This window comes from Rhizopus microsporus (assembly GCF_002708625.1).
Source record: "Rhizopus microsporus ATCC 52813 unplaced genomic scaffold scaffold_13, whole genome shotgun sequence".
Classification (NCBI taxonomy): domain Eukaryota; kingdom Fungi; phylum Mucoromycota; class Mucoromycetes; order Mucorales; family Rhizopodaceae; genus Rhizopus; species Rhizopus microsporus.
In genome coordinates this window covers 313,578-336,639 of record NW_019671928.1, presented here as the reverse complement: position 1 = coordinate 336,639, position 23,062 = coordinate 313,578, and the positions used below count along the sequence as shown (strand labels likewise).

General features: G+C 36.8%; 11 protein-coding genes across 11 annotated transcripts; 5 read left to right on the top strand and 6 right to left on the bottom strand.

The window, feature by feature from the left end:
* Nucleotides 1-616: 616 nt before the first annotated feature.
* RHIMIDRAFT_205386 (RNB-domain-containing protein) lies at nucleotides 617-2,969 on the top strand (the record flags this gene model as incomplete). The annotated part of the gene is made up of 3 exons (XM_023606823.1): nucleotides 617-1,056; nucleotides 1,109-1,810; nucleotides 1,868-2,969. 3 exons carry the CDS (start codon nucleotides 617-619, stop codon nucleotides 2,967-2,969), a joined length of 2,244 nt encoding a protein of 747 aa, XP_023464335.1.
* A 283-nt stretch (nucleotides 2,970-3,252) lies between these two features.
* Nucleotides 3,253-3,836, bottom strand: RHIMIDRAFT_32260 (Arf GTPase activating protein). The gene is made up of 3 exons (XM_023615100.1): nucleotides 3,579-3,836; nucleotides 3,469-3,526; nucleotides 3,253-3,416 (listed from the first exon to the last, which is right to left on the bottom strand). The coding sequence occupies exons 1-3, from the start codon at nucleotides 3,737-3,739 to the stop codon at nucleotides 3,276-3,278; spliced, it is 360 nt and encodes a 119-aa protein (XP_023464334.1). The 5' UTR covers nucleotides 3,740-3,836; the 3' UTR covers nucleotides 3,253-3,275.
* A 439-nt stretch (nucleotides 3,837-4,275) lies between these two features.
* On the bottom strand, nucleotides 4,276-7,077 carry RHIMIDRAFT_259363 (uncharacterized protein). Its single transcript, XM_023611401.1, has 7 exons — nucleotides 6,748-7,077; nucleotides 6,312-6,692; nucleotides 6,024-6,238; nucleotides 5,690-5,967; nucleotides 4,865-5,612; nucleotides 4,675-4,793; nucleotides 4,276-4,616 (listed from the first exon to the last, which is right to left on the bottom strand). The coding sequence occupies exons 1-7, from the start codon at nucleotides 7,035-7,037 to the stop codon at nucleotides 4,401-4,403; spliced, it is 2,247 nt and encodes a 748-aa protein (XP_023464333.1). The 5' UTR covers nucleotides 7,038-7,077; the 3' UTR covers nucleotides 4,276-4,400.
* A 3,319-nt stretch (nucleotides 7,078-10,396) lies between these two features.
* RHIMIDRAFT_32214 (uncharacterized protein) lies at nucleotides 10,397-10,709 on the top strand. Its single transcript, XM_023615099.1, has one exon. It carries the CDS (start codon nucleotides 10,447-10,449, stop codon nucleotides 10,615-10,617), a length of 171 nt encoding a protein of 56 aa, XP_023464332.1. The 5' UTR covers nucleotides 10,397-10,446; the 3' UTR covers nucleotides 10,618-10,709.
* A 346-nt stretch (nucleotides 10,710-11,055) lies between these two features.
* On the bottom strand, nucleotides 11,056-12,318 carry RHIMIDRAFT_259360 (uncharacterized protein; the record flags this gene model as incomplete). The annotated part of the gene is made up of 3 exons (XM_023611400.1): nucleotides 11,765-12,318; nucleotides 11,597-11,708; nucleotides 11,056-11,547 (listed from the first exon to the last, which is right to left on the bottom strand). Coding segments are annotated over exons 1-3 (689 nt in total), but the record flags the coding sequence as incomplete, so codon positions are not given.
* A 3,053-nt stretch (nucleotides 12,319-15,371) lies between these two features.
* On the bottom strand, nucleotides 15,372-16,524 carry RHIMIDRAFT_259335 (uncharacterized protein). Its single transcript, XM_023611399.1, has 5 exons — nucleotides 16,319-16,524; nucleotides 15,991-16,167; nucleotides 15,856-15,941; nucleotides 15,731-15,806; nucleotides 15,372-15,682 (listed from the first exon to the last, which is right to left on the bottom strand). The coding sequence occupies exons 1-5, from the start codon at nucleotides 16,481-16,483 to the stop codon at nucleotides 15,494-15,496; spliced, it is 693 nt and encodes a 230-aa protein (XP_023464330.1). The 5' UTR covers nucleotides 16,484-16,524; the 3' UTR covers nucleotides 15,372-15,493.
* A 39-nt stretch (nucleotides 16,525-16,563) lies between these two features.
* RHIMIDRAFT_259331 (uncharacterized protein) lies at nucleotides 16,564-18,626 on the bottom strand. The gene is made up of 2 exons (XM_023611398.1): nucleotides 18,439-18,626; nucleotides 16,564-18,375 (listed from the first exon to the last, which is right to left on the bottom strand). Exons 1-2 carry the CDS (start codon nucleotides 18,563-18,565, stop codon nucleotides 16,934-16,936), a joined length of 1,569 nt encoding a protein of 522 aa, XP_023464329.1. The 5' UTR covers nucleotides 18,566-18,626; the 3' UTR covers nucleotides 16,564-16,933.
* A 20-nt stretch (nucleotides 18,627-18,646) lies between these two features.
* Nucleotides 18,647-19,335, top strand: RHIMIDRAFT_245120 (uncharacterized protein; the record flags this gene model as incomplete). Its single annotated transcript, XM_023610150.1, has 2 exons — nucleotides 18,647-19,213; nucleotides 19,261-19,335. 2 exons carry the CDS (start codon nucleotides 18,647-18,649, stop codon nucleotides 19,333-19,335), a joined length of 642 nt encoding a protein of 213 aa, XP_023464328.1.
* RHIMIDRAFT_32166 (actin-related protein 2/3 complex subunit 3) lies at nucleotides 19,300-20,045 on the bottom strand. The gene is made up of 4 exons (XM_023615098.1): nucleotides 20,026-20,045; nucleotides 19,863-19,959; nucleotides 19,524-19,802; nucleotides 19,300-19,468 (listed from the first exon to the last, which is right to left on the bottom strand). The coding sequence occupies exons 1-4, from the start codon at nucleotides 20,029-20,031 to the stop codon at nucleotides 19,332-19,334; spliced, it is 519 nt and encodes a 172-aa protein (XP_023464327.1). The 5' UTR covers nucleotides 20,032-20,045; the 3' UTR covers nucleotides 19,300-19,331.
* A 158-nt stretch (nucleotides 20,046-20,203) lies between these two features.
* RHIMIDRAFT_239440 (uncharacterized protein) lies at nucleotides 20,204-22,081 on the top strand (the record flags this gene model as incomplete). The annotated part of the gene is made up of 2 exons (XM_023609176.1): nucleotides 20,204-21,775; nucleotides 21,830-22,081. 2 exons carry the CDS (start codon nucleotides 20,204-20,206, stop codon nucleotides 22,079-22,081), a joined length of 1,824 nt encoding a protein of 607 aa, XP_023464326.1.
* A 527-nt stretch (nucleotides 22,082-22,608) lies between these two features.
* On the top strand, nucleotides 22,609-23,061 carry RHIMIDRAFT_245118 (uncharacterized protein; the record flags this gene model as incomplete). The annotated part of the gene is made up of 1 exon (XM_023610149.1): nucleotides 22,609-23,061. One exon carries the CDS (start codon nucleotides 22,609-22,611, stop codon nucleotides 23,059-23,061), a length of 453 nt encoding a protein of 150 aa, XP_023464325.1.
* Nucleotide 23,062: the final 1 nt, after the last annotated feature.

Genomic DNA, 23,062 nt, shown 5'->3' with positions numbered 1-23,062 from the left:
CCCGCTTATAAACAAAGTTTCAATCAAAACACAAAATAACTTTCTATAGTCTCCTTAAAAAAAGCAAAAAAAAAAACTTGACTTCTCCTTTTATTTATGTCACTCGTCTCTCTTTCTTTCCTTTTTTTTTTTCCCTCTCTTTTCTCTCTGTCTCTTTTTTTTTCTCTCCCTTTTTCTTTTTCTTCTTCTTTTCTTAATACATGCTGTATTAATACTATTCATTTTTATTATATTACTTTCTTTTTCCATTCATTCACATGAACTTACTTGAAGGTCAGACTGCACCCGAATCCACTCGTGGATTATTTGATTTTCCAGAAGTAAACCCAATTTCATTTTATCTCTTTTTTTTTTAATCATTTCCTTTTCCTTTTTGTAGCCTACGAAAAGAAGAGAAAAGCAACAGCAAAGGCGTCGATCGGTCGAACTGGCACCTCGTCCTACAAGCACCTATCGAGCCTCACTTCAACCTGTCAATGAAGAAGCGATCATGATGTCAAGGGCTGACGTCTTGGCTGAGACAGAGGCCAAGCTGACTCGCCGCTTATCTGAGCCTGTGACGAAACGGGCCACGCCTACGAGTCGGCCTGCATCTGCACGCCTCTCCACTGGGTCGATGTCGAGCCTCTTTGACCGTAAACCCCTCTTTACTTCCCATTTGCCCTTTTCTTCTGTCTTACCTCATATCAAGTCACACGTTCTGGTCAGTGGGCTGCTTCGGGTCAATCGTCGCAACCGGTCCAATGCGTACGTCTTTTCAGAAGAACTCAACAGTGATATCTACATCTGTGGCTCCAGAGATCGAAACCGTGCACTGGAAGGCGATTATGTCGCTGTCAAGCTTGTCGAGGTCGAGCGGGTCTTGATGGAAAAACATGAAAAAGAAGAAGCCAAGCTGGCCAGAAACCATGGACAGCCATTGATAAGAAAACCAGACGAAGAGGATGAGAAGGAAATTATTTTTGGCGGTGAAGATGATGTAGAACAGATACCTCCAAAGTATTGTGGAACCGTCGTCGCTATACTTGATCGTGCACAAAATCAAGTTTTTTCAGGGTACATAAAATAAAACATGATTCATAATTCCCACTTACTCTTTTCTTTCTAGAACGCTAGGACTAACAAGACCGAGTCATAAAAAGTCAGATGGCCCTCAACAAGAAAGGCGAAATAGCATGAATAATCCACCTCGTATCATTTGGTTTAAGCCAACAGATAAACGTGTACCACTGATCGCTATCCCTGTTGAACAAGCCCCTCCAGGATTTGTAGAAAGTCCAAACTTGTTTGAGCATCGTCTCTTTTTGAGTTCTATCCGTCGTTGGCCTATCACTTCCCTGCATCCTTTTGGTGTACTCGAACGAGAACTGGGAAGTGTGAAGGATGTTGAAGTGCAGTTGGATGCCATCTTTGCTGATAACAATGCCTCCACTGATGTCTTATCTCTAGACGCTTCGCTTACCGACGCATTTGAAGACCGGTTGGACCTGCGCCATGTGCCTTGCTTTACCATCGGCAAAGACAAACAAAACGCCCTCTCGATTGAACAAATGGAGGAGACGGTCAAAGTAGGCTTTCACGTGGCCGATGTGACCTCCTTAGTAGAACTTGACTCGCAGCTGGAGAAAGAGGCAAGATCACGCGGTATACAAATGGACGGTGTTTTGAAGCATATACCGATTTGGCCTGATGAGTTGCGAGAACGGGTGGAATTGACCGAGAACCAGGATCGTGGTGCATTCTCTGTCATCTGGACTTTCACTGAGGACGGAAAGATTGCGGATACGTGGTTTGGAAGAACAATGATTCAGTAAGCATAAAAATACAAGAAATGTCTTCTAAACTAATCTTTTTTATATTTGTGCAGTTCAAACACGATGCTGACAGACAAGAATGTTCGAGACATTCTCGACCTCGATAGTATTGATGAAGAAGGTGTCGAGACAGATATTTTGACTCTATACTCCGTCGCCTGTATGCTTCACTCTAATAGACGACATGGTCTCAAAAGGCCACAACTCGTCTTTCATTTTGAACAAGGCAGCACAAAGCCATCCCAGGTCGAAGTCTCAGATCATTGGCAAGTATTATTTGAAGAATTCCAAATCCTTGCCAACAAATATGTTGCTCAAAAGATTGCCAGCCATTTGCCTGATCAAGCGCTCCTTGTCTCACAGCCTCCCCATCATGCACGTAAATTGAAGGAGCTCGTGAACTATCTGAAAGAGCTTGGATACACCTTGGACCCTCATGCATTTGAGCAGTCCATCGATCGGATGACACCGCCTGAGGTACAGCAGGTCGTTCGTGCTCTGCTTCTTAAAACGTTCTCTACTGAGAAATACTTTTGTACAGGCGTCTACGATATCTCACGATTTTACCACCACGGACTCGATGTTCCACTTTACACCCATTTTGCTTCGCCTCTGACACGATACGCTGATGTGCTAGTTCATTATCAGCTCCAATCTGCTCTCTCAGAAACAACCTTCCATCTGGAGACAGAGACGGTGCAGAGGATAGCTCAACAATGTAACGCTAAAGCGAAAGCGGCTAGACAGATCATGGAGAACGCTCAGCATTTATTCCTGTCCTGTTATCTGGATTCTGTTCAACAGTACGATGCGGTTGTCGTAGGTATCCAAGAAGGTGCATTTGATGTCATCGTCTTGCCATTGCTACTAGAGCGTCGCATTCATACCATTCATCTACCATTGAAATCAGACACGTTTGATCCAAACGAAAACAAATTACATCTCATCTGGCAGACTTCACAACAACAACAACAAACAAGCCCAACTAATCAAAAGAGACGATCTATCTGCCAGAAGCAAGAGGAAGACGTATTGTTCCCTGAAGAAGCCAGACAAGTCATTGCTCCGTTCGATATCGTCAAAGTCATTGTAGAATCTTATCCTGTGCGAAATCCACCGCTGATCCGTGTCTTGGCTCGTAACCCTTTTGAATAGCTTTATATAAATGATATGTGTGAATAAATAATAAAAAGTTCTAGTTTTGTAAAGAGCGAATGGTTGCTGCGAAAAAGTCTTCTTCATCATTGACTACAGTTTTATCTTATTAACTTGTTTGTTTATCTTTGTTCTACAAACTTACCGCTGTTTTTGGTAAAGGTTGTCGTCAGTCTACATATAAAGGACAATTGTAAATCAATGGGTATTTCGTGCTGTATGTATTCTTTACCGTTGCTTTGTGATATTTACAGGTCGATCCATTGCTTCTGTACTCAGCTATATTTTTGTTATCTTTAACAAAATCTATATGTTCTTATATCTCAATTTTACCTTTTGTCGATAAGCTGTTGCGAACCGACTATGATATTTTTGTGTGATTGTCATGTTGGTTGAGTATTCTGGTTGTGACTCAAAGAACTCCTTGGCTTTTTCATTGCCTCCAATCTGAGTAAAAGAATTAGATTGTGAATAAGGGCTCGTTTAGGGTATACATTACATCCATCTTTTTCAATTGGTCATCAAACCATTTATCCATAGTGATTGATCTGACAAAACTATAAAAGCTTTTAATAAAGAAGATGCATATTTTATAATGACAAGTTGTACCTGATATGAACACCAAAGGATCGATGAACTCCTGAACAGTTTAAGCAAATGAAGATGCCATAACTTACGCTTGCCCATTGAGGATTAGGTGCAGAACAATCAAAGCAAAGACGATTACCAGGTCTCTTTTGAATTTCAAACAAAGTCTGTTTATAATCCATGATGAAGGCGAGAGAGAAAGAAGAAAACAAAAAGGAGATATTTTACTGTTTTAGGAAAGCCTTTTTTTTAAGGGGAGTACAAATAGTGTTTATGAAATGCTCTGAATGTTTTGATATAAGGCGCAATTGATGCTAAGAAACACCTAACGGTGATAGGTTTTTATAGTGAGAGTGGCAATGTAATGTCGAAAAGCGTAGTCTTGAGTAAAAAATTGAACAATACATCACTTCTTTTAACAGGTTTGTATAAGATTAAAGAAAAGAAAAGACTCTCCTTTTTGCTTGCTCTCTTTTCTTTGCTCTTTCCGTTCTAGTTATCGCTAGTTCATAATAGTACACTTCGGATAAGAAATTGATAACCTCTTTATATGTTTACTCGCTTTTCTTGCCTCTCTTTTTCTCTTGTTTATAATGTAAGTATTTAATATCAATGTAAATAATTGATTTACTAATCATTTCTTTTATATCCCATTTCTTTTGCTTCTGATGGGCTCTCTTTTATCACTATTTGCTGTCTGAAATTATCATTTTTCTATCAGTGTGCGAATAATTTCTGAATAGTGTAAAATATGCTCAAAAGAACCCCTTTTACCTGTTATGAAAAAGGGTTTGACATCTTTTATCTTCTATGACTCATGTCCATTACTCTAATTGTTTTTCTTTATTTGGCTGTATACACTTTTCTTAATGCTGCTTTCATTTCTGTCATTGTAAATGGCTTGCTAATAAAGTCATTCATACCTGACTCTATACAGATATTACGATCCTGCTTTGAAGCAGAAGCGGTCAAGGCAATAATATAGACGTTCTTTTTGAGTTCCTGTCTGATATGTCTTGTTGCTTCTAGTCCATCCATTTCAGGCATATAAAGGTCCATCTATATAAATATATAGATTGATTAGTAAAAATTCAAATTAAAAACAAAAAGTCCATACAAATACAACATCAAACTCTTGTTTGAGTATTAAATCCAGTGCTTCTTTTCCATTGGATGCAATGGTCACATCTTGATATCCTAATCGCTTTAATATACTCAAAGCAATTTTCTGATTTACTTTTTTAAAAAAAAGAAAAAGGTGAGTTATCCACGCATACAGAAAAGAGTGAGGCAAGTTATTATTTTACAGATATTGTCTTCTGCCAGTAAAACCTTGATTGGATGTTCTAAAGCCAGATTCTCTTCCTGCTGCACCTTTCTAGGCACAGTCTCTGGTCGATGTGTTTTTGAAATCATGTTTTGTAATCCTGATGCTGTTGACTTGGTGTCGGGTATATTATTATGTTGTAAATTATGACTATGACTATGAATATTAGTTTGAATAGTAGATTGCGCTTTTGGTTCAGAAGGTCGAGGCGTACAGAGACTTTCGGTACTAGAGATAGAGGAGGAAGGGGAAGTAGGTATATCTTGAGCGATCGCTATGGGCAAAGTGAGAGCAAATCGTGATCCAACTCCTTCTTCGGACTCAACCCAGAGACCACCACCCATACGATTGACAAGCATGCTTGAGATGGCTAGTCCGAGACCTGTACCGCCGTACTTTCTCGCAGTTGAGATATCAATCTGAGAAAAGGATTTAAAGAGTAAAGGAAGCCGAGAAGCCGGCATACCAATGCCCGTATCCGTCACTGAAATCTCGAGAACGACACGTCCATTTTGATCTTCTTGAGGTACTGTCTGCTCATCCTCTGTCTCATAATAGTAACAGCTGTCACTCGAATCACTACTGGTTACCATCGGTGCTTTTTTCCTCCGTCGCATGGCATATTTTTGATAGACACTTTCTACACGAGCATCGTAGCGCTCCCTAAAGTTGGATTTATCTGTATCGGGCTTTGATATCTTAATGTGTATGCCGCCTTGCTTGGTAAACTATAAAAAGAAAGAATCAATCACGCAAGTGGTTTAAGGATTGCTGTTTCTCTGTTTCACTCGTGTTTACTAATAACCTTGGCAGCATTTGAACAAAGATTGATCAAAATTTGAGTAAGTCGCATCGAATCACCCATGAGGTAATCGGGTATATCAGGATCTACTTTCCAAATGAATGGTAGGGATGTCTGTTGGTTCGTACCATGTTTATGTGCAAGTATGCCGGATGCTTCTAGTTGTTGAAGGAGTTGAGGTACTGGAATGTCGTCTTTTATTTCCAAAGGACATTCAACTATGTGAATCTGTTTGGGGTATTGAGAATTAGCAGCTTGATGTCGGGCCATATTTAAAGCATCTATATATAGAGTCATGGATGAATAAAGAAGCTATATAGGAGTAATAAAAGCAAACCTTTGATGCATTTTCTTAAGCTAAACTTTCTGTATTCTAGCTTGAATTTTGAACCATGATTCATCTTTGAAAAGTCCAATATGTCGTTTATCACTGTCAACAAATGATTTCCACTTGTTTGTATTACTTGTAAATGTTCAACTTGTTCTTCATTCAGTGATTGTTTCTCTTGAAGCAGCAGGTCTGTTAATGCAACCACAGCATTTAATGGCGTTCTTTTTAAGATTAATATTAGCCCTTACGTCATACATAATATATTTATAATAATGTATGTATATAAATGTATACCTTATTTCATGGCTCATATCTGCTAAAAACCTTAGTTTATATTCTGCATCTTGCAAGGCAGCATTCTTGATCACAATAAGATTGTCTCTTTGTCTCAAACGGCTGATTTCGTTTGTAACTCTCCTTTGCACTGCTTTGAGAATACAGGAAATATGGTCTAACTGTTGCTTTTCTAATGATTTGTCATGCATAATAGAGATGAGGCCTATTGGCTCTCGTGAATCTAAGTCTAGTCGAAGTCCTACAAAGCTACTGTAACTGGGATACACTGTGCCTGACAATGATGCATCTTGTGTGACATAATGAGCTGCATCCTCCAATGTTTTTATATGCGGTGAGTTGTCTGGAAATGAAGATAGTGCGACGGCAGAATATTTGGCTCTAAAAACGACAGGTTAACAAACTCAAAAAATTACGTTATGGTTATGACGATTACAAAGCGGGTTGCTGGGGTAAAGTAGAATGACAAGCTTTAATAAATAGATACTGTTCGTCTGCTGATAAATGAGCGTTGGGGGTTTTGATAAGCTGAATCGATGGGCATCCTTCACTGTGTTTCATATCTCTGAACTCTTTGGCTGATAGTAATCGATGGATCATTACTGTTTGTACGTTAAAAAGTATTGCAATTTCTTTAACTAACACATCTAGAAATTGATCACCAACTTCACTAAACGTTGCTTCATAGATGCCTTGTATTGTCTTCTTAATAGCTGGCTTTGGCATACTTTTTATTATTTTTTATTGTTAGTAGAAAAAAAAAAAAATTTAAATAAATAAAAAAGGCAGAAAAAGCAAAAAAAGAAAAATGGCAAAAAAAAGAATACTTGTATTGTGCATATGTGTGTGTCCGTCGTGTGTGTGTGTGAATATAGGGCAGGTTTTAGCCTTTAACTAATAAAGTAAAGTGCTGTTTATTTCATCCTCAACTAAGCCACAATCTTTTTTTTCACCGGTATTGTTCTCCCTACTTCCATAATGCCGTAGAACAAAATAGAATGTTCCACACGTAATCTGCGCCAGATGTAAATGGAAAATCCCATAAGTGTATATATTTGAACACATGTACTATAAGAGACTACTCATACAAGTCTATGTGATGTCTATTACTTAAACAGGGATTTTTCCATAGTAAAACATTTGCTTCATAAAGAATTAATGTCGTCATTTCAAGATTCAAACGTCAGGTCTCAGTGAAGCAGATACATATTTTTTTTTTTTTATGGAATAGCTGTTTTATTCTGTAGATATAGTTTTTCCCAATATGGATAAAACAAATCTCATTGCTCTAGCCGTGTTTAATAAGGGTAGAACAAAGTGAACAATTGTTCAAAAGTGTGTGCTATACCCCAGCCAAAGAATGACAAATCTAAAGATCTTCAGGAGCATTTGCTTGGCAATTTTATCTGAAGGGAGACTTTAAGTGAATTGAGCGTACCTTGCCACTATCTTGGTTATAAAATTGCCAAAAATGTCAATTACAAACAAATTGACAAACCCCGTGTGATACGAACGTGCATGGGGAGAAACAAAATGTGCAGAAAAAAAATCAAAAAGACAAGGGCAATCATCATAGTAACATTTGTTGCCTAAGAATATGACATGATAATAGACAAGAAATAACCGGGATGCTGGATATATGTCGGGAATACGGTGATGCTTCGCTCTTAGTGGCCATTGCGTTTCTGTAGCGCAATCACGATATCTGCATTTAATTTAAATCTAGATTTGTGATTTTATCTGTTTCAAATGATTGCAAAGAATGACGACTACCAGTTAAAACACAGATCACTAGTGGTTGGCTCTAAAATATAAAGCGACTAGCGCTTTTTACATGACTGTGCACAAGTAGCTTCTTTTAACATGGAATGTTATTGAATGTACACTCAAAGGGAGAGGTGTAAGGAGCAACTGACAACTGAAGTTCGTATTAGGGAATCTCAGCTAGTTGAGGAAAGGGTAAAATTATACTTTCTAGTTCAATACTATAGGGGATGTAACCCTACCTTGTGTGACAGAAGAATGCTTTTCTATAGTGCGAAATTTTTATTTCTGAGAAAACTTATTGTACTTGTCCTAACCAGGGCAACCCTGTCTTGAAGATAGCTGGAGCGATGTCTTTGAAGCATTTGGATGCATTGGAAAAGGCAATAATAGCACCATAATAGCGAAGCGTATACTCAAGATTGATATCAATGCATAGATTTTTTTTTATTTTTTATTTTATTTTTTTTTTTTTTTACAAAAAAAAAAAGATGATTGATGTACGCCTCCTTTTAAGGGAAACACTATGCTCACTACAAATATATTGGAATAAAAAGTCATGTTGGTACACAAAGCATTACCTAAAATATGTCGCATGTAAAAAACATTTTTTTTTTTAAATCAAAAATACTATCAACTGACTCTAAGTAGCTTGCTGCTACTTTACTAATAGAACATTCTACTTTCAAGAATTTTGAATTAGTATATATTCTTAGTTTTGCTTGTCGATTTTGTAAAGAAAACAAGAATGTACAAAAAAGCCCCTGAGGGGCTTGTTTCTAGAAAAAGAGATGAAAAATAAAACAACTTTAATTTTTTAAAGCCCGTGTTGCTTTCGGGTTTGTTTGTTTTTCATCTACTTTGAAGAAAAGAAACAGGTTTATTCTATAACAAATGGAATTACCTTCTTCTTTTTTGGGAAAAGCAAGCCATTATCGTGAATACTCCTGGCTGCACATATTATGTTGAACCTCCTGTTTGTTACAAGGGAAGCATTCACTCGGGGGGAAACACGTTTACTTCATATTAGTTCGGTATTCGTACTGATAATAAAGCTAACCGATTTTTTTATTACTGTGTACGTTCTTTGAATAAGCATCTGAATTTATATTTGCTTATTTATTTTCCTTGCTTTTCTTTATTAAAATGGTTTCGTGTCAAAAAATACAGTAAACAGAAGAAGCATAAATAAAAGGTTAAAAAATTGAATAGAAATCAAAAAGCATAAGAAGATACGTATTGTCAATAAACAAAAGATGATTGAACTGAGCAAAGCATTTTGCTTTAGTGCCTTACTCCCTTCTAGCAACCATCGAACAAGAATAAAATACAGAAGGCCAATATGATCTTGTCTAACGTACAGCGAATTGCAAATAGCATGTTTCCTATTCTAAAGCATTTGTTTCATACTAGAAATAATATTAAACACAAGCTATAGGCTCATTATATTGTAATATAAATTTAAATTAAGATACTAATCTACCGTACATTTAGAAGGGGTCAACTGGATGTCAATCAAAAAGGCTTCAGCAATCATTTTTTCTTGAGAAATGATTCTTTTTAGTGAAACTCGAGTTCGCGTATCTTGTAATGAAAAAGCAAGACAAAGCTAGCTAAAATTATGAAAATATGAATTGTGAATGAGAAGCAAGGTGTTAGCAACGAAGAGAGATGTATATCTTTTTAAGCATTTTCTGCATCGGTGCATCTTTGATTCAACAATGCAATTACAAGTGAAGGATAGTGGCGTAGATTTTTCTTTGAAAAAAGAATTGAATCTATTTACACATTTACGACAGGCAATAGCTTTCATGATCAGGGCTGGCGACGATTGGACATTATAAATGGGTATTAAAAACTATTAATTAGAAAATATCTGGTTTGTATAGATTCTGTACATTAGCATCTGCTTGAACGTAATCCAATTCTTAAAAGTATATGTAACAATGCAGACTATGAAATGGATATACTATATGTGAAGTAGGTGGCTATTATAATATATATGTCGATCAATTGGGCTAGCCAGTTTACTCAAATTAAAGACGAACGAATATCTTTATAGATGATTAACTTATACTTCACCCCAATTACGTATTTACGGAGTACCAGTCAACCTTCAAAGTGGAGCCCTCTGTTATGCTGATGTTTTATGCATTATTAAAGCGAATGTATTAATGGGTCATCATGCTAGGGAAGTGTATCAGATAATTTTAATCCAATAGGCCCATAGCAGTGCTTTAGCTTTGAGCTATGAGCTACTATTCCAGTAAATCTCGTTTTCTTTCCTTTTATTTGTGCCCTACCATGTTTGAATCTTACACTATTGTTTATATCTCTTCTTTCAGATGTTTTCGACTTCTTCCTATTATACATGCCACACGCTCATGAAACTATTACGGTGTCCATTGTGCTGTATTTGCTAATATCTATGTTTGTTTGTATTACTGATTCTTCTTTGAGGGTGCTTTACCTTGCTTTTTTTTTTTTAAAAAAAAAGACTAGTGTGTGTGTGTTTGTGTATGTCAAAATTGATGAGACCTGACTGGGAGTTGTTATTGAGACTGAACACCAATGATTCGAAGCTAAAGAAGCGAGAAAGGAATGAAAAGAAAAGAGTATAAGTTCAATAAACGCAATGATAATGAACAGGGGAACTGTTGTAAGAAGAAATATGCAGTGACGGTGACGATGGCGCCAGAATGTGAAATCCTATAAATATTTTTGTTGTTAGCGATTGTGTCAGGTATCACAAGTGGGTCTGTACCATGCTTTTATCCATTTTTTCTGGAATCATTACCTATCTTCATTACCATCTAGCTTAAATAGCCGCGTGTGTTTACTGTCATTGGCTTTTCTTACTCTTAATTCAACTTTTAATAGCGCCTGTTGTAAGCATAGAGTCTTTATGTGCAAAATAAATACAAGAGAAATCATTATAGACTTGAGCATTTTTTAGAAAGTAAACAAATAAGATGATGTGTAATAATTTGATTTATGTACAATTCATTAAAGGATTTATTTACATTATTAAAATGCAAGCAATCGTGTGGCATTAATATATGTCCGTGCATGCTTTTTTTTTTAACCTTGATGAATAATGTCATTGGCTTCCTTCATCGTGTTTGGTATATTATGACATAGCGTCGAATCATAGGTAAAACAAAGATACTCTATGTAGATCTTGCCAATCGCCTTTTCCATGACCGCTTTGTTCATCATCGTCGGATGGTTTGACCGATACCAGTTATTCACTAGCAATAATGTAGCTGTTGATATATTCCTACTATCCATAAATCGACTAGTTGAAAATACAGTTTGACAAATGGATCCATCTTTGGGATTTACGTAACGATCAAGATCGCCTTGGGTCTTTTTGTTGGGTCGAATTCGATGGTACCATGACATTTTTTTTGATGGTGGACGCTCAATATGTAATGTGAGTATTATTTGCTCCTTTGGATCTATTTGCTCACTAGAAAAGAGGCGTTAAAAGTCATTTACTTGATCATAAATTGACTTACATTCTAGTTTCATGATATTCTATATTCACCGTATGAGATAATTTTTGTTTGTGCGACTTAGTTTCCAAGTCTTTATATCGAAGACTACAGTACACGTATACTTCATCTGTTGCTAGGTTACTTATCAATTCAACTGAATATCACATATGCACTTTTTTTTTTTTTTACCTTTCTCAATTGGAAGATCAAGTGATTCTGCCTTGACAATTCGAATAAAAAACAGCCTTTTCTTCTCTCTTGATGTATAAACAGAGAATAACTGAGGATGAAGTGCCATCTCTCGCCGTATGATTTCATTTATTAGCTGTTCTGTATATTCTATAGACCTTTGTGGCTGCTGAGTAACCGGTGAAGACGAAGGATACCAGTAGCCTGGTTGATAGTACCGCCTCATCTCTTGTCTTTTTTGAAGTGCGTCGTAGCTTTCTCTTTTAGATATCCGCTCAATATTTCTTATCGGTGGAAGTGACGGTGTAGAAGGTTCACTGATGGAGTATGAAGAAGAACATGTCGATGAGTGATCAGAAATTGTTTCAATCTGTATGTTGTCTAAATCAAATGTGACACGCTTTATGCTCGGTTTTTCACTCGACAGTTCCCTCTCATTAATCGTCATGGGCAGCATGAGGTATACTGGCAATAAATTAAAAAAGGTGGTAAAGAAGAGAAAGAGTGGAAAACATGATTAGCAAAGGAAATTTTATTTTTATTTTTATTTTTTTTGCGCACACACAAGAGAAATATGACAATAATAAGCTTTTGTTTATAGTTGTGTGCTTTATGGAAATTGATCATTTGATTGGCTCTGAGATTGATTACTCCTTTATTGTACGGTGCTTGACCTAAATCATAGATATCATGATAGTAGTATCCTTCACAATGCCCATCCACATAACTATTTACTATTATTTGTACATAACTAAATGCAATGTGTTGCTTTATTTTACATGAAATCACTGCGAGAAGTATTTAAACAGCCTTTATGCCATCTTTGCGTGTCAAAGTCAGTTCGTATATCACTTTGCTTGGTGAGAGATGAAGATGCACGTTAGGAAAATGTGTATTCAATAATAGCATACTGAGTGTACTTTGCTTTGTTGCAATAAAGACTACTAAGGCACTTGATAGCACAGGGATCCACTTTAAAAATAAATTTCAAATCGTCTAAATTTAGGTTAAAAAACTGTACCTCTTGGAAAAGACTTACTGCTTTGGAAGCTTGACAAGAGTCACACACACAAAAGTGCTAGTATGCTCTTCGTCATATATTTCTGGATCATTATATTGTCAGAGAATATCAATGACAGTGCCACCCTTTTATTCCTGTGTCATGAGGCGCAGGAAGTGACTCATCATGCTGGATCACAAGTGATCATCAGCCATTCCGCTGCGCGATCATGCTTTTGCTTTGTTTTGTTTTTGTTTTTTAGAGCGCTGAAAAGAAATGGGATAATAGAATGAATTACAAATTGGACTAAATACTTTGCATCTACAAACAGTCCTTGTATTCTTCCCCCCTTTTTATTCTCTTTAGACAGAAGAATGCCCAATACACTTACAAGAGTAGATGTTACAAGGTGGTTTGAAAAGTATGTTGGCTGGTCTTTCTGGTGTAAAGTCATAGCCATTTGCCTCAATCTGTGGTTTATGGTAACACTCGAGGAAATAAAAAAAAAAAGAGAACAAAAGCTAATCATTTAAGGCAGTGGAAAATCAGTGTAGATCTTTATAGTTCAGGCAAATAGAACCAAATCAATAAATGATACTTTTATTTACCTTTTTGCATGTAGCACAAAGCACGAGAGCCACAGGCGAAACTGCTGTCGCCATCCTGATAGATTGCGTTGTGTTTCTTTGCTTAATGACCGACTTTCTCACATTGACAGCAGTAAGTAGTACTAAAGTGAAAATGAAGAGGCTATTCATCCATCCCCAATAGACCCCACCTACCGTTCTCAACTTGTTCTGGACACCTGGTATTGCCACTCTCTTGAGCATCACTAATAATTTTACGAGTGCATTATCCAAGTGTCTTTCTAACAGAGAGATTAATATCATGCTTTGCACACAGTCTAATAACCTTGTAAACAGCGTTGAGACTTCTGGCCTAGTGACAGAGTTATGTAGATTAAGTGCAGCAGTTCAGTACTTGGACATCATGGTCTCAGGTCTTTGTGACTATCTCTTATGTGTAAGCTTCTGATATGTGATTATTGTTTACTTGTTAGTAATCTATATATTTGTATACGAAGGCTCTTTATATGTTTACAGCTCACTTTAATCACTTGGCTTTAGTTAATTCAGCAGTAGGAGTGCAACAAACTGTAGAAAGAGTTCCTATGAATGATCAGGGAAACTGTATTCTTCCAGAATAATTGAAAATAAAACCAATTCTATTCTTCTTCTGCAGTAGTTCTCATGTTCAATCTGTAGTTCTACTATAGAGCAAAAGCTTGTATATGCTTTAGAAAGATGAAGTACTTGGTATTTCATTCATACTATGAGCCATATACCAGATGCAAGCGAATACGACAAAGGCAAAAATTAAAACCGTCATACCGTTGAAATGAGATTTTGAAACATGAAAGAATAACATAGTGTATATGCAGTGCTTTTGAATTAATTCTATTGTCCCATTATTGCTCCTTTCATAAAAGTAAAGCCATATGACAGGAGCAAAAGAGGTTAGTATAATCCTTATGTTCATATTAGCTGTATCCAAAGAAACATGCTGTCTTCAAAAGTCATTGGTGTATTTTGTTCATCTTTTCATTTGCCTAGAATATTACTCTAAATAAGCTTTCATAAAGCGCATATTGTACCTATGCATACAATTCACTATATGTGATTTTCTTTTTAAAGAAAAGATATCGACAAAGATATAGTTCAATGCACACTTCCACAAACGGTGGAAGCTTGCGTGGTCATGCTCTCGTTTTGAGATCAATAAGCATTCCTGTAAATGTATGAAACTGGAATATACCAAGCTTAGTCTATTCCAGGCTACCCAGTGCTCCACAAATATGCTCCTGTTGTTCCCTCTTTTGTAATCCTTGAAGATGGCATAGTCATTTACCTTGATTAACTACTCCAAGCAGTTAAGGCCGCATAATATTTATAGTCTGCCTTTCATAGAGTGACACCGTCGTAAGCGCGCCTATTATCCTTCGTGAGCTGCTACAGATGTTTATGTTTGTTGTATACTTTGGCTCTCTTTAAGGTTATCGTATCCATGTAATACATTTCCATGGCGATAAGTTATGCTATGCTTCATGATTATATGCAAGGCCAAGATAAAAGCCCTTGATTAATCGCTCTAAGCAAGTTTTAGATAAATACGCCGATGCTTTTTCAAGTATAAATAAGGATTATGATCTATTATCATCAGCTTTCTTTACTCCATCATACACAAGTTGAAAAACATGAAGGTTATCTCTGTTCTTGGCTCTCTTATGGTCAAATCCATCGTTGAGAGCGCCAGCATTGAAAATTGCAGCCCTTCCGCACTTAGTTGCCCTCCAGGCTACATACCAGCACTAACAGGCGCAGGCTGGGCTTGCCGCAACGGTATTTTCTATGCTTTGATAGACTCTGGCGTTTTTAGTGACAGCAGCTTCATTCATAGTTTGCAAATGATAATAATATATTATATTTTTTCTAATTTTCTGTATAAACTTTGGTTTTGAGAACCCACAAGGAAGGAAAAATCAGAGGAAGTACTGCAGATATTTATTATAAAAACACGCACCAAAAGAGGTGCAAGTTAGTATAGTTAGCAGTAAGTGGAAATCTAAAACTCGAAAAAAAAAAGTGCTGTTCTACTTCGTAGAGTGTTTGGATGCATGATTCTTAATCTAAGAGTATCCGTTGCTTGTTATTAAATAAAAAAAATTTCTTTTATTGGGTTTTTTGAGTAAACACAGTGTTCCAAGCGTAATAAGGAAGTTTTTGTCTATTTTCAAACATCATTTGATCATAATCCACGTCAGGGTTCAACTTGTCAATTGATTTCCAAAATTCTTCAAATTCTGCATTTTTAGCTTCTTCAGGAGGTCGAATCCATATCTCTTCCTTCATTCGTTTATGCTATAGAAAAGATGTATAAGCATATGATCTGTTTGATTTATTCCTTACCCTTTCTCTATCTTCTTCCATCCTTCGTAGTATGTCTTGTTTAGAAAATGATTCGTTGGTTGATGTTGTATTTGAGCTAGGATATGACGTTAATATTATTACCAAGATAATCATGTATATCATACCATTGTTCACGTTCTAATAACGGCTTTTCTGCTTCTTCCAAGATATGACTTTCAAAAAGACCTTTCCGTTTCCAATGATTTACAATCTAATGTCAAACTTGTTAGCTTACACTCTTTTCTCTCTCTCTCGATTACCTTTTGTGTGTTGGGTACGTTGACAACACCTTTTGCATCGTTTGCCACTACTGCATGAATGATTCGTGGTAAATCAGGTCGAGTGAGTTCTATATAACCAGTGAAATTTGACTTTTGACTAGCTGAAAAGATGGCATCCAGTACATAAATGATGTTCAGTCGGGCGTTAGTGGACGCCTAGAGTAAGGAAAAGCAAAGAACCCAAAAATAAAAATAAGAAACAAATTAACAATTGAACAAGACATTTATTGACATTTTTACTTGCTATAATCTTAAAGAGGAAACAACAGCTCTTTTCCTCCCATTTAGAAAAAGGACGATATTTTACCTGTTCAAGTACTTCGATTAAACAACTATACAAGTCTTCTGATAATTTACGGTGTCGCATCGCATAACTTGCTACTTTATGAATTGATTGTTGTGAGGCATTGAGTTTTTGTAATAAGGATAAAAAGGTCAAACGACATTCAAACGGATCGGATTCTTCAGCCATTAAAAAAAAATTCGGTAAAAGAAATACAAAAAGAAATGGGGCCCAAGCATAAAGCAAACCAGTTGTCATCTCGGTAAAATAATTATCCTTCTATGGTTTTTAAAGTCCATGAAATTTTTTATAGAATCATTCGTCTTTTTTTTATTTTACTTTGCCATGGGTGGACCACGCTTAGAAGTTATCAAAGTAAGAAAAGTGATGATTGGATCATAAAAGCTAAAAATCATAGTTTGGAATATATGTATTCTTTCCAGTAGGCACCATGCTATACTTTGGTGGACCAGAATTTTATGACAAGTATGTAAAAGGTATCAAATTCTGGCCAGACTACGAAGCAACACATAAACCACCTACAACACCAGATGATGTCAAAGATACATTGGCAAAATTAAAAGCAGAAAGAGAGGAAAGATGGAGACAAGCAGCATTAAAAAAGGAATAAAAAGTATTTTAACGTTCGAGCCAAAGTTTATTTTTTGATCTCATCAAACGAAAGGCACCGATTGGAATACGCTCCCATCTACTTAAATCCTTTGAATATGGATGGTCTTGGTCATTACTTTCATCATCAGAGTGAAGCTGTGATACGTCTACTAGATCATCCATAGACACTTCCTGTGCCTCTTCTGCTCCACCTGCTTGACTCAGTCTACGCTTTTTATGTTGATCGTTTGTTTCGTCTGATTTTGAGTGTCGTTTTTTATTATCTATTGTCACTGGAGTTATTGATTGCTTGATGAAATCGAATAGTTGTTCTTGAATATGCAAAGATGTCGTGTCTATATGAGATGAAGAAGAGGAAGAGGTAGAGGAAGATGATGCATGCGTTGTGTCAAATGAAAGGGAAAGATCGTCGGAAATGATGGTGGATAAGGTACGAAGTGCTTCGGATGTAATATCTTGAGATCCTCGATGCCTTTGGGCTGCAGAAACTGTACTGCTCGGTAATGAAGGCCTTCTTAAGATATCCATTTGCTTTGTTGATTCAAGCGATGAAATTAGACTGAGTGCATTTGCCAGCTCAAAAGCTGATAGCTGTTCTCCTTCACTTGCAATGGGTGTATTTGCTCCTGTAGATTCAGCTCCGCCTGGATCATTCGGTGCTAAAGCGTGCATGAATGCTGATACAATATTGTCGTAAATATTTTCATTTTCCATTGTCTGTGAAGTCTCTTGCTCAGAAAATGAAAATTCATCCTCATCTTCTTCATCATCTGAGCTTGACCACGAACTCACTCTTGTTTCATATTTGTCTTCTTCCTCTTCTTCTTCGTCTTCATTATCATCAAGATCTTCATCTTCTATATACATAATTTCTTCACTGTCACTATTACTATCTTCGTCTGTATTCAATGTCATATCCTCTATAATTGCTTGAGTTTCAGCTGCTTCAATATCTTCGTCATCGTCTGAGTCAATAGGCTCACTTTCATCTGTAAATAGCTCCTTCTCATCAATAATCTCATGCTCTGATTCCTGGTTTGATAACGGTGACATCGAATCTAGTAAATCATCCAGATCATCCACAATCACATCTTCATCTTCGTCTCCCTCCTTTATCCTCTGAATAACATTTGTTACGATCTTATCTTGAGTGTGTTTCTTTTTCTTTTTCGACCTTTTCTTTTGCTTCTTTTTCATTGTGATGCCTACTCTTTCGACCACATCGTCTTCTTTGGGTTTATCTGCTGCTGGTTCCATAGCTGCACTTGTTCCACATGTACAGTCCGTATCACATACCGGACAGATATCTTCGTCGTCTTCTTGTAATGAAAGAGAGGATAAGTTAGGCATCGTCGTCTTCTTGAGAGGTAATATGATCAAGGCTGGTTTAGATTGACACTTTTGACAGGTATATCGATCGACTACTTTTTCAGTCGTTTCGAAAGAATCTTGATCGTACCCAATCAATAATAGTTAGTGATTTGTTACCATGGGGACCAAGACAAACTTACCATGACAACGGTGACATTCTACTCTATACTTTTTGCTCTTCTTCTTTTTACTCTTTTTCTTTTTGTTTGTTTCTAAATTAGTCATGGAAGACATTAGTAAATTGTCATTGTCAACAGTTTTTGACATTAAGAAAAAAAAAAAGTGTAAAAAAGGAAAGCAAAAAAATGCAAGTGTCAATTTTTTTTTTTTTTTTTTTATACAATTCAAATGGCCTATTTGCGCAATGTGCCTTCTGCTAGTGTGTCTCCTCCTTCTGGATGGACTCCAGAAATAAAGTATATTGATAAACTGTTTTGGTCACCTCAAGTGCCTTCTGATCTCAAAGAATTATTTCAGCCTTCAAAGCCTATAGATCGTGATGTCCAGTTTATAAATCAAAACGTTCACCTGACAGGTACATTTCCAAGCACCAAAGAACAACGCAAGAATGTCAAGATCAAAAAGATAACAGATCCAAAGCATCCCTGTTGTGGTGCATATGGTTTATTTGCTGCTCAAACTCTGCAGCCAAAGCAGCTGATCATCGATTACCTTGGTGTTGTTGAATACCAAGACGGATACGAAGCTACATCTGATTATGTACTTAAATATGGTGTTGATCTGTCTATCGATGCAGGACGATGTGGCAATGAAGCCAGATTCTGTAATGATTTCCGAGGCTGTGGACCAGAGCCAAATGTATGTTTTATGAATTATATGGATGAGAATACAAAGCATATCAAAGTGGGGATCTTTGTTAATGGAAATCGAAAGATTAAAAAGGGAGACGAACTGGTAAGCTATAGTATACTACATTGCTTGCTTTTATTGATAAACTTTAGCTTGTAACCTACGGCAAGTCCTTTTGGGCTAAACGAGGTATAGATATGAGCCATCAACTTCATAAATCAAGTTAAAGTGTAAGGTTCATAAACTTTCTCTTTGAAAAACACATCCACCATTTGCTTAATTGTCCGTCCTCATAAATCCTTTCAACAAGTCTAAGTGCAAGTTCCTGACGAATTTGCTGAATATACTGCTTCATTTGATCTATGATATTCCCCCTTTAAGTATACATTAATATATACTTTTTATTATCATTTACCTGCTTGGAACTTATCACTGGGTGCTTGATACATTGCATTCAAAGGAAATGAAGGATCACCAGGAATCGAAAAGTTGGATAATGCCAAGGTATTCAATGTTTTGTAAGCTTCAGCTTGTGGCATATTCTTATTAAGTGCGCCGAGACATTGTGAGATGAACAAGGTAAGATAAATAAGTACTCGATCCGCGTTGCCCTTGATTTCAAAGTTACGGAAGAGACAGTTGGCACGGAATAAGTCAAGTGCCTCATCAATAATATCTTCTCCCATGTCGCCCGCTATAGTAGTAGTAGATAAGTTTCATGATGAGTCTGTTTTGTTTTTTATCTGTTAATTACCATAAGGTGCGTTTCCTCTAAACTTGGTCTTTATAGGTAATAAAAACATATTACCAATAGACTGATAGTCTCCATCGTTAAAATGTGAGTGGTATGCCTATAAAAAAAAGAAGAAGATGACGTTAAATATATGATGCTTGAAGGAATTCATTAGGAGCATTACAGGCATAATTAAGCTGTTTATATTATATAAAAGTAACTCTCTCCCGCGCTCTCTCACTCTCTCTTTCTATCGCCCTTTATTAATTTAAACTCCGTGCTACGTCATTTCTCTCTCTCTTTCACTCTTCTGTTTCTCTCTTTCTTTCTATTGTAACCGCAGTACCATACTTTTTTTGACTATGGAATTCCTTCCTTTTGTCCCGTATGCTGACACTATTCAAGATATATGGCAAACTGCTTTCAAGTCCTGGCAGTTTAATTTGATCAGTTTACTTAATATGGACGACAGTAACTTTATATCCACGACTCGAGCAAGCCCTTCCCTTACCACTTTTATACATCGCCTCTGGGACACTCATATTGAAGGAGAGTCTGTTGACAGCCAATTGCTAAAGTACGTGTTCCTGATCTATGTACGTTTGTCTCAGTCTTCAGACACGAGGAATCACCGCCTGTTCGAAACAGATCTGCTCATCAAGCTTGCTGTTGTCTACAGTGGTACAAACACGCCGCAGCTGCGAGAGATTATGCAACCATTTGAAGAGCAACTAGCACCTATAGTTCATACACTGATCGAGTCTATCGAACCTCTGGCTCATATGTCAATTAACTTGGAGGTTTTGAAAAGAGCGCATATTGTAGCACGTACCTTTGATGCACTTGTGTCAACGCTGGTACCAGGATTTATTGCAGTTGATGTCTTAGTCACAGAATGGTATCGATCACTTGTTCCTTGTCTGAAAAAGGCAGTAGATCAAGATAGCCATCTAGCACCTTATGCATATATGATCAAAGCCTCCCTCGTCTCTGCATTTGCAGTCTCAGCCGAATTGCGTTTCTTTCGCCCTTTTGGATATATGCTGAACGATGCACATGAATTAGTAAAGATCAGCGAACCGACCAATAGAGACGAAGCTGTGAACTGGATGTCTAGGTGGATTGAACAGAACGAAATTAGACCTTCATCACCTTTTGTTGATGCTCCGTTAATCATGGACTGGGAATCAGCTTATAAGATTAGTGATAAGATAAGGCAGATCAACAAGGATCTTTTCAGTGGTAACGATGATATGCTCGAGATTTTACAGTTACAGATGGAACAAGTGCGAGATACAATGAACGAGACACATAGTTGGCAGCCTGATGTAGATGATAGGGAGCAAAAAGTATTGCAAATACGTGAAGTGTTTAGTGATTTATCAGATGATGTGATTGAGCATTATTTGGAATCAAATCATGGAGATGCAGAGGCTGTCATTATGCACTTGCTCAATGAAAAAGAAGCGCCTTCTGTGCTCTCCAGTCGTAAAAATATATATGACAATGATGAGTTTGACGTCTTTGCAAACAAAACAGTTGACACATCCAAAATGTATTTGGGCAAAAAAGACAAGGGTAATGCAGATGCTTTATTGGAAGATAAGTCGGTGATCGATAAGACTAGTATCATGCAGCGTGTGATAGACATGTACGAGGATGAGTATGATGATACCTATGATGATATTAATGACGCTGCTGGAGTTGTAACTATGGGACAGGAAGAAGCACAAGATGTCGTGAAGCGAAAGGTAGTCGTTCAAGACCCAGGAGCCGAGCATGAACAGTTGTTAGTGCATGTTTATATGGATAATCCTGATGTGTTAAAGCGTAATGGCACAGCCAGAAAATCACCCAAGCGGGCGGAACTTCGAAAGCAAACTGGTATGACAGATGAGCAACTGGAAGGTTGGGCAATTATGTTTAATAGAAATGTAAGTTTTAAATACATCTATCAAATGCAGTCAATTAATTCTTGTGTAATATAGCCTAGGAAGCAGCGTATATTGGATAAATACATGTTGTTTGAAAACAAAAATGATCAGACGCCTGTCAAACAAGAGTCCTCAAAGCAATCACATTCAAAAGAGCCTACAGGACAGTCAGCTCAAAAGGCACCTCAGAAAAATGAAAGCAAAGATCGTGCATATAGGGAAAAGAATAAGGCACGATTTGGTAATCACAATAGAAAGGCCATGCGAAGTAAAAAGATCAGCAAGGCTGGACCGCCTCCTTCTTAATAAATAAAGATCTTTGCTGCAACAAAAAGAGGGGGTAACGATGCGCCGATAGAATGGACTTTTAAAAAGCTTGGATCATTCTTTTTTTGATGGATGGCTTTGTCCTTGACATTAGGCTTTTTTTTCATTAGTTTTTCTTTTATTCCCTAGAGTGTGATCACAGTGTTATGTGGCGGTCGTGGAAGGAAGTAATGTTTACAAGGGTTGGCTTTTAAAAATAAAAGAGGGCTAATATGATACGACATACTTATTGTAAAATATGACATCTTTTTAAATAAACCAAAAGCTTCTTGTATGATTTCATACCATTTATTAATGCTTGTAAAAAAAAAAAGAAAAGAAAAGAAAAGAGGAAAGAAATGCAGTAGTTTATTTATGCTTTGCTTGATTTGAGATGATAAAAAAAAGTACAAATGGGGATATCCAATAAGACTTTATATTTTTTTAGGCTTATTTTTTTCATCTGACTTGCCTTCTTTCCCTTCCTCTTTTTTTTTTTCTTTCTTTCTTTATTGTTAAATCATATAATGTCCAACAAACGCAGTCGGTCGCCTTCTATTATTGCTGATAGTAGTGAAAAGCGTCCTTGTACAGATCAAAATAACTTATTAACTGAATTAACCCACGTCTTAAATCAAATTAATTCAACACCATCTTCGGGTGAAATCTCTGCTGAATTGATGGAGACATTCAAGATCCTCTTATTAGAGATTGAACAATTATCAGCTGATGAAAGCAATCAAGAAGCAAGATTGGTAAAGTACGAAAGCGACCGATGCTTAGAATCCTGGTTTGATGATTTGCTCGAGCGCTGTGGTGACGAGCTAGACTGGGATGACCTAGCACTTGCTTTAGCTCTAGAGGAAGAAGAAGAAGAAGACATTGTTAAAGTAGTTCAGGAAGAAGAAGACGATGAAGATGAAGAAATCATTATTGTAGATGATGAAGATACACCTGTGCAGCGACTTGCAGTCTCATAGC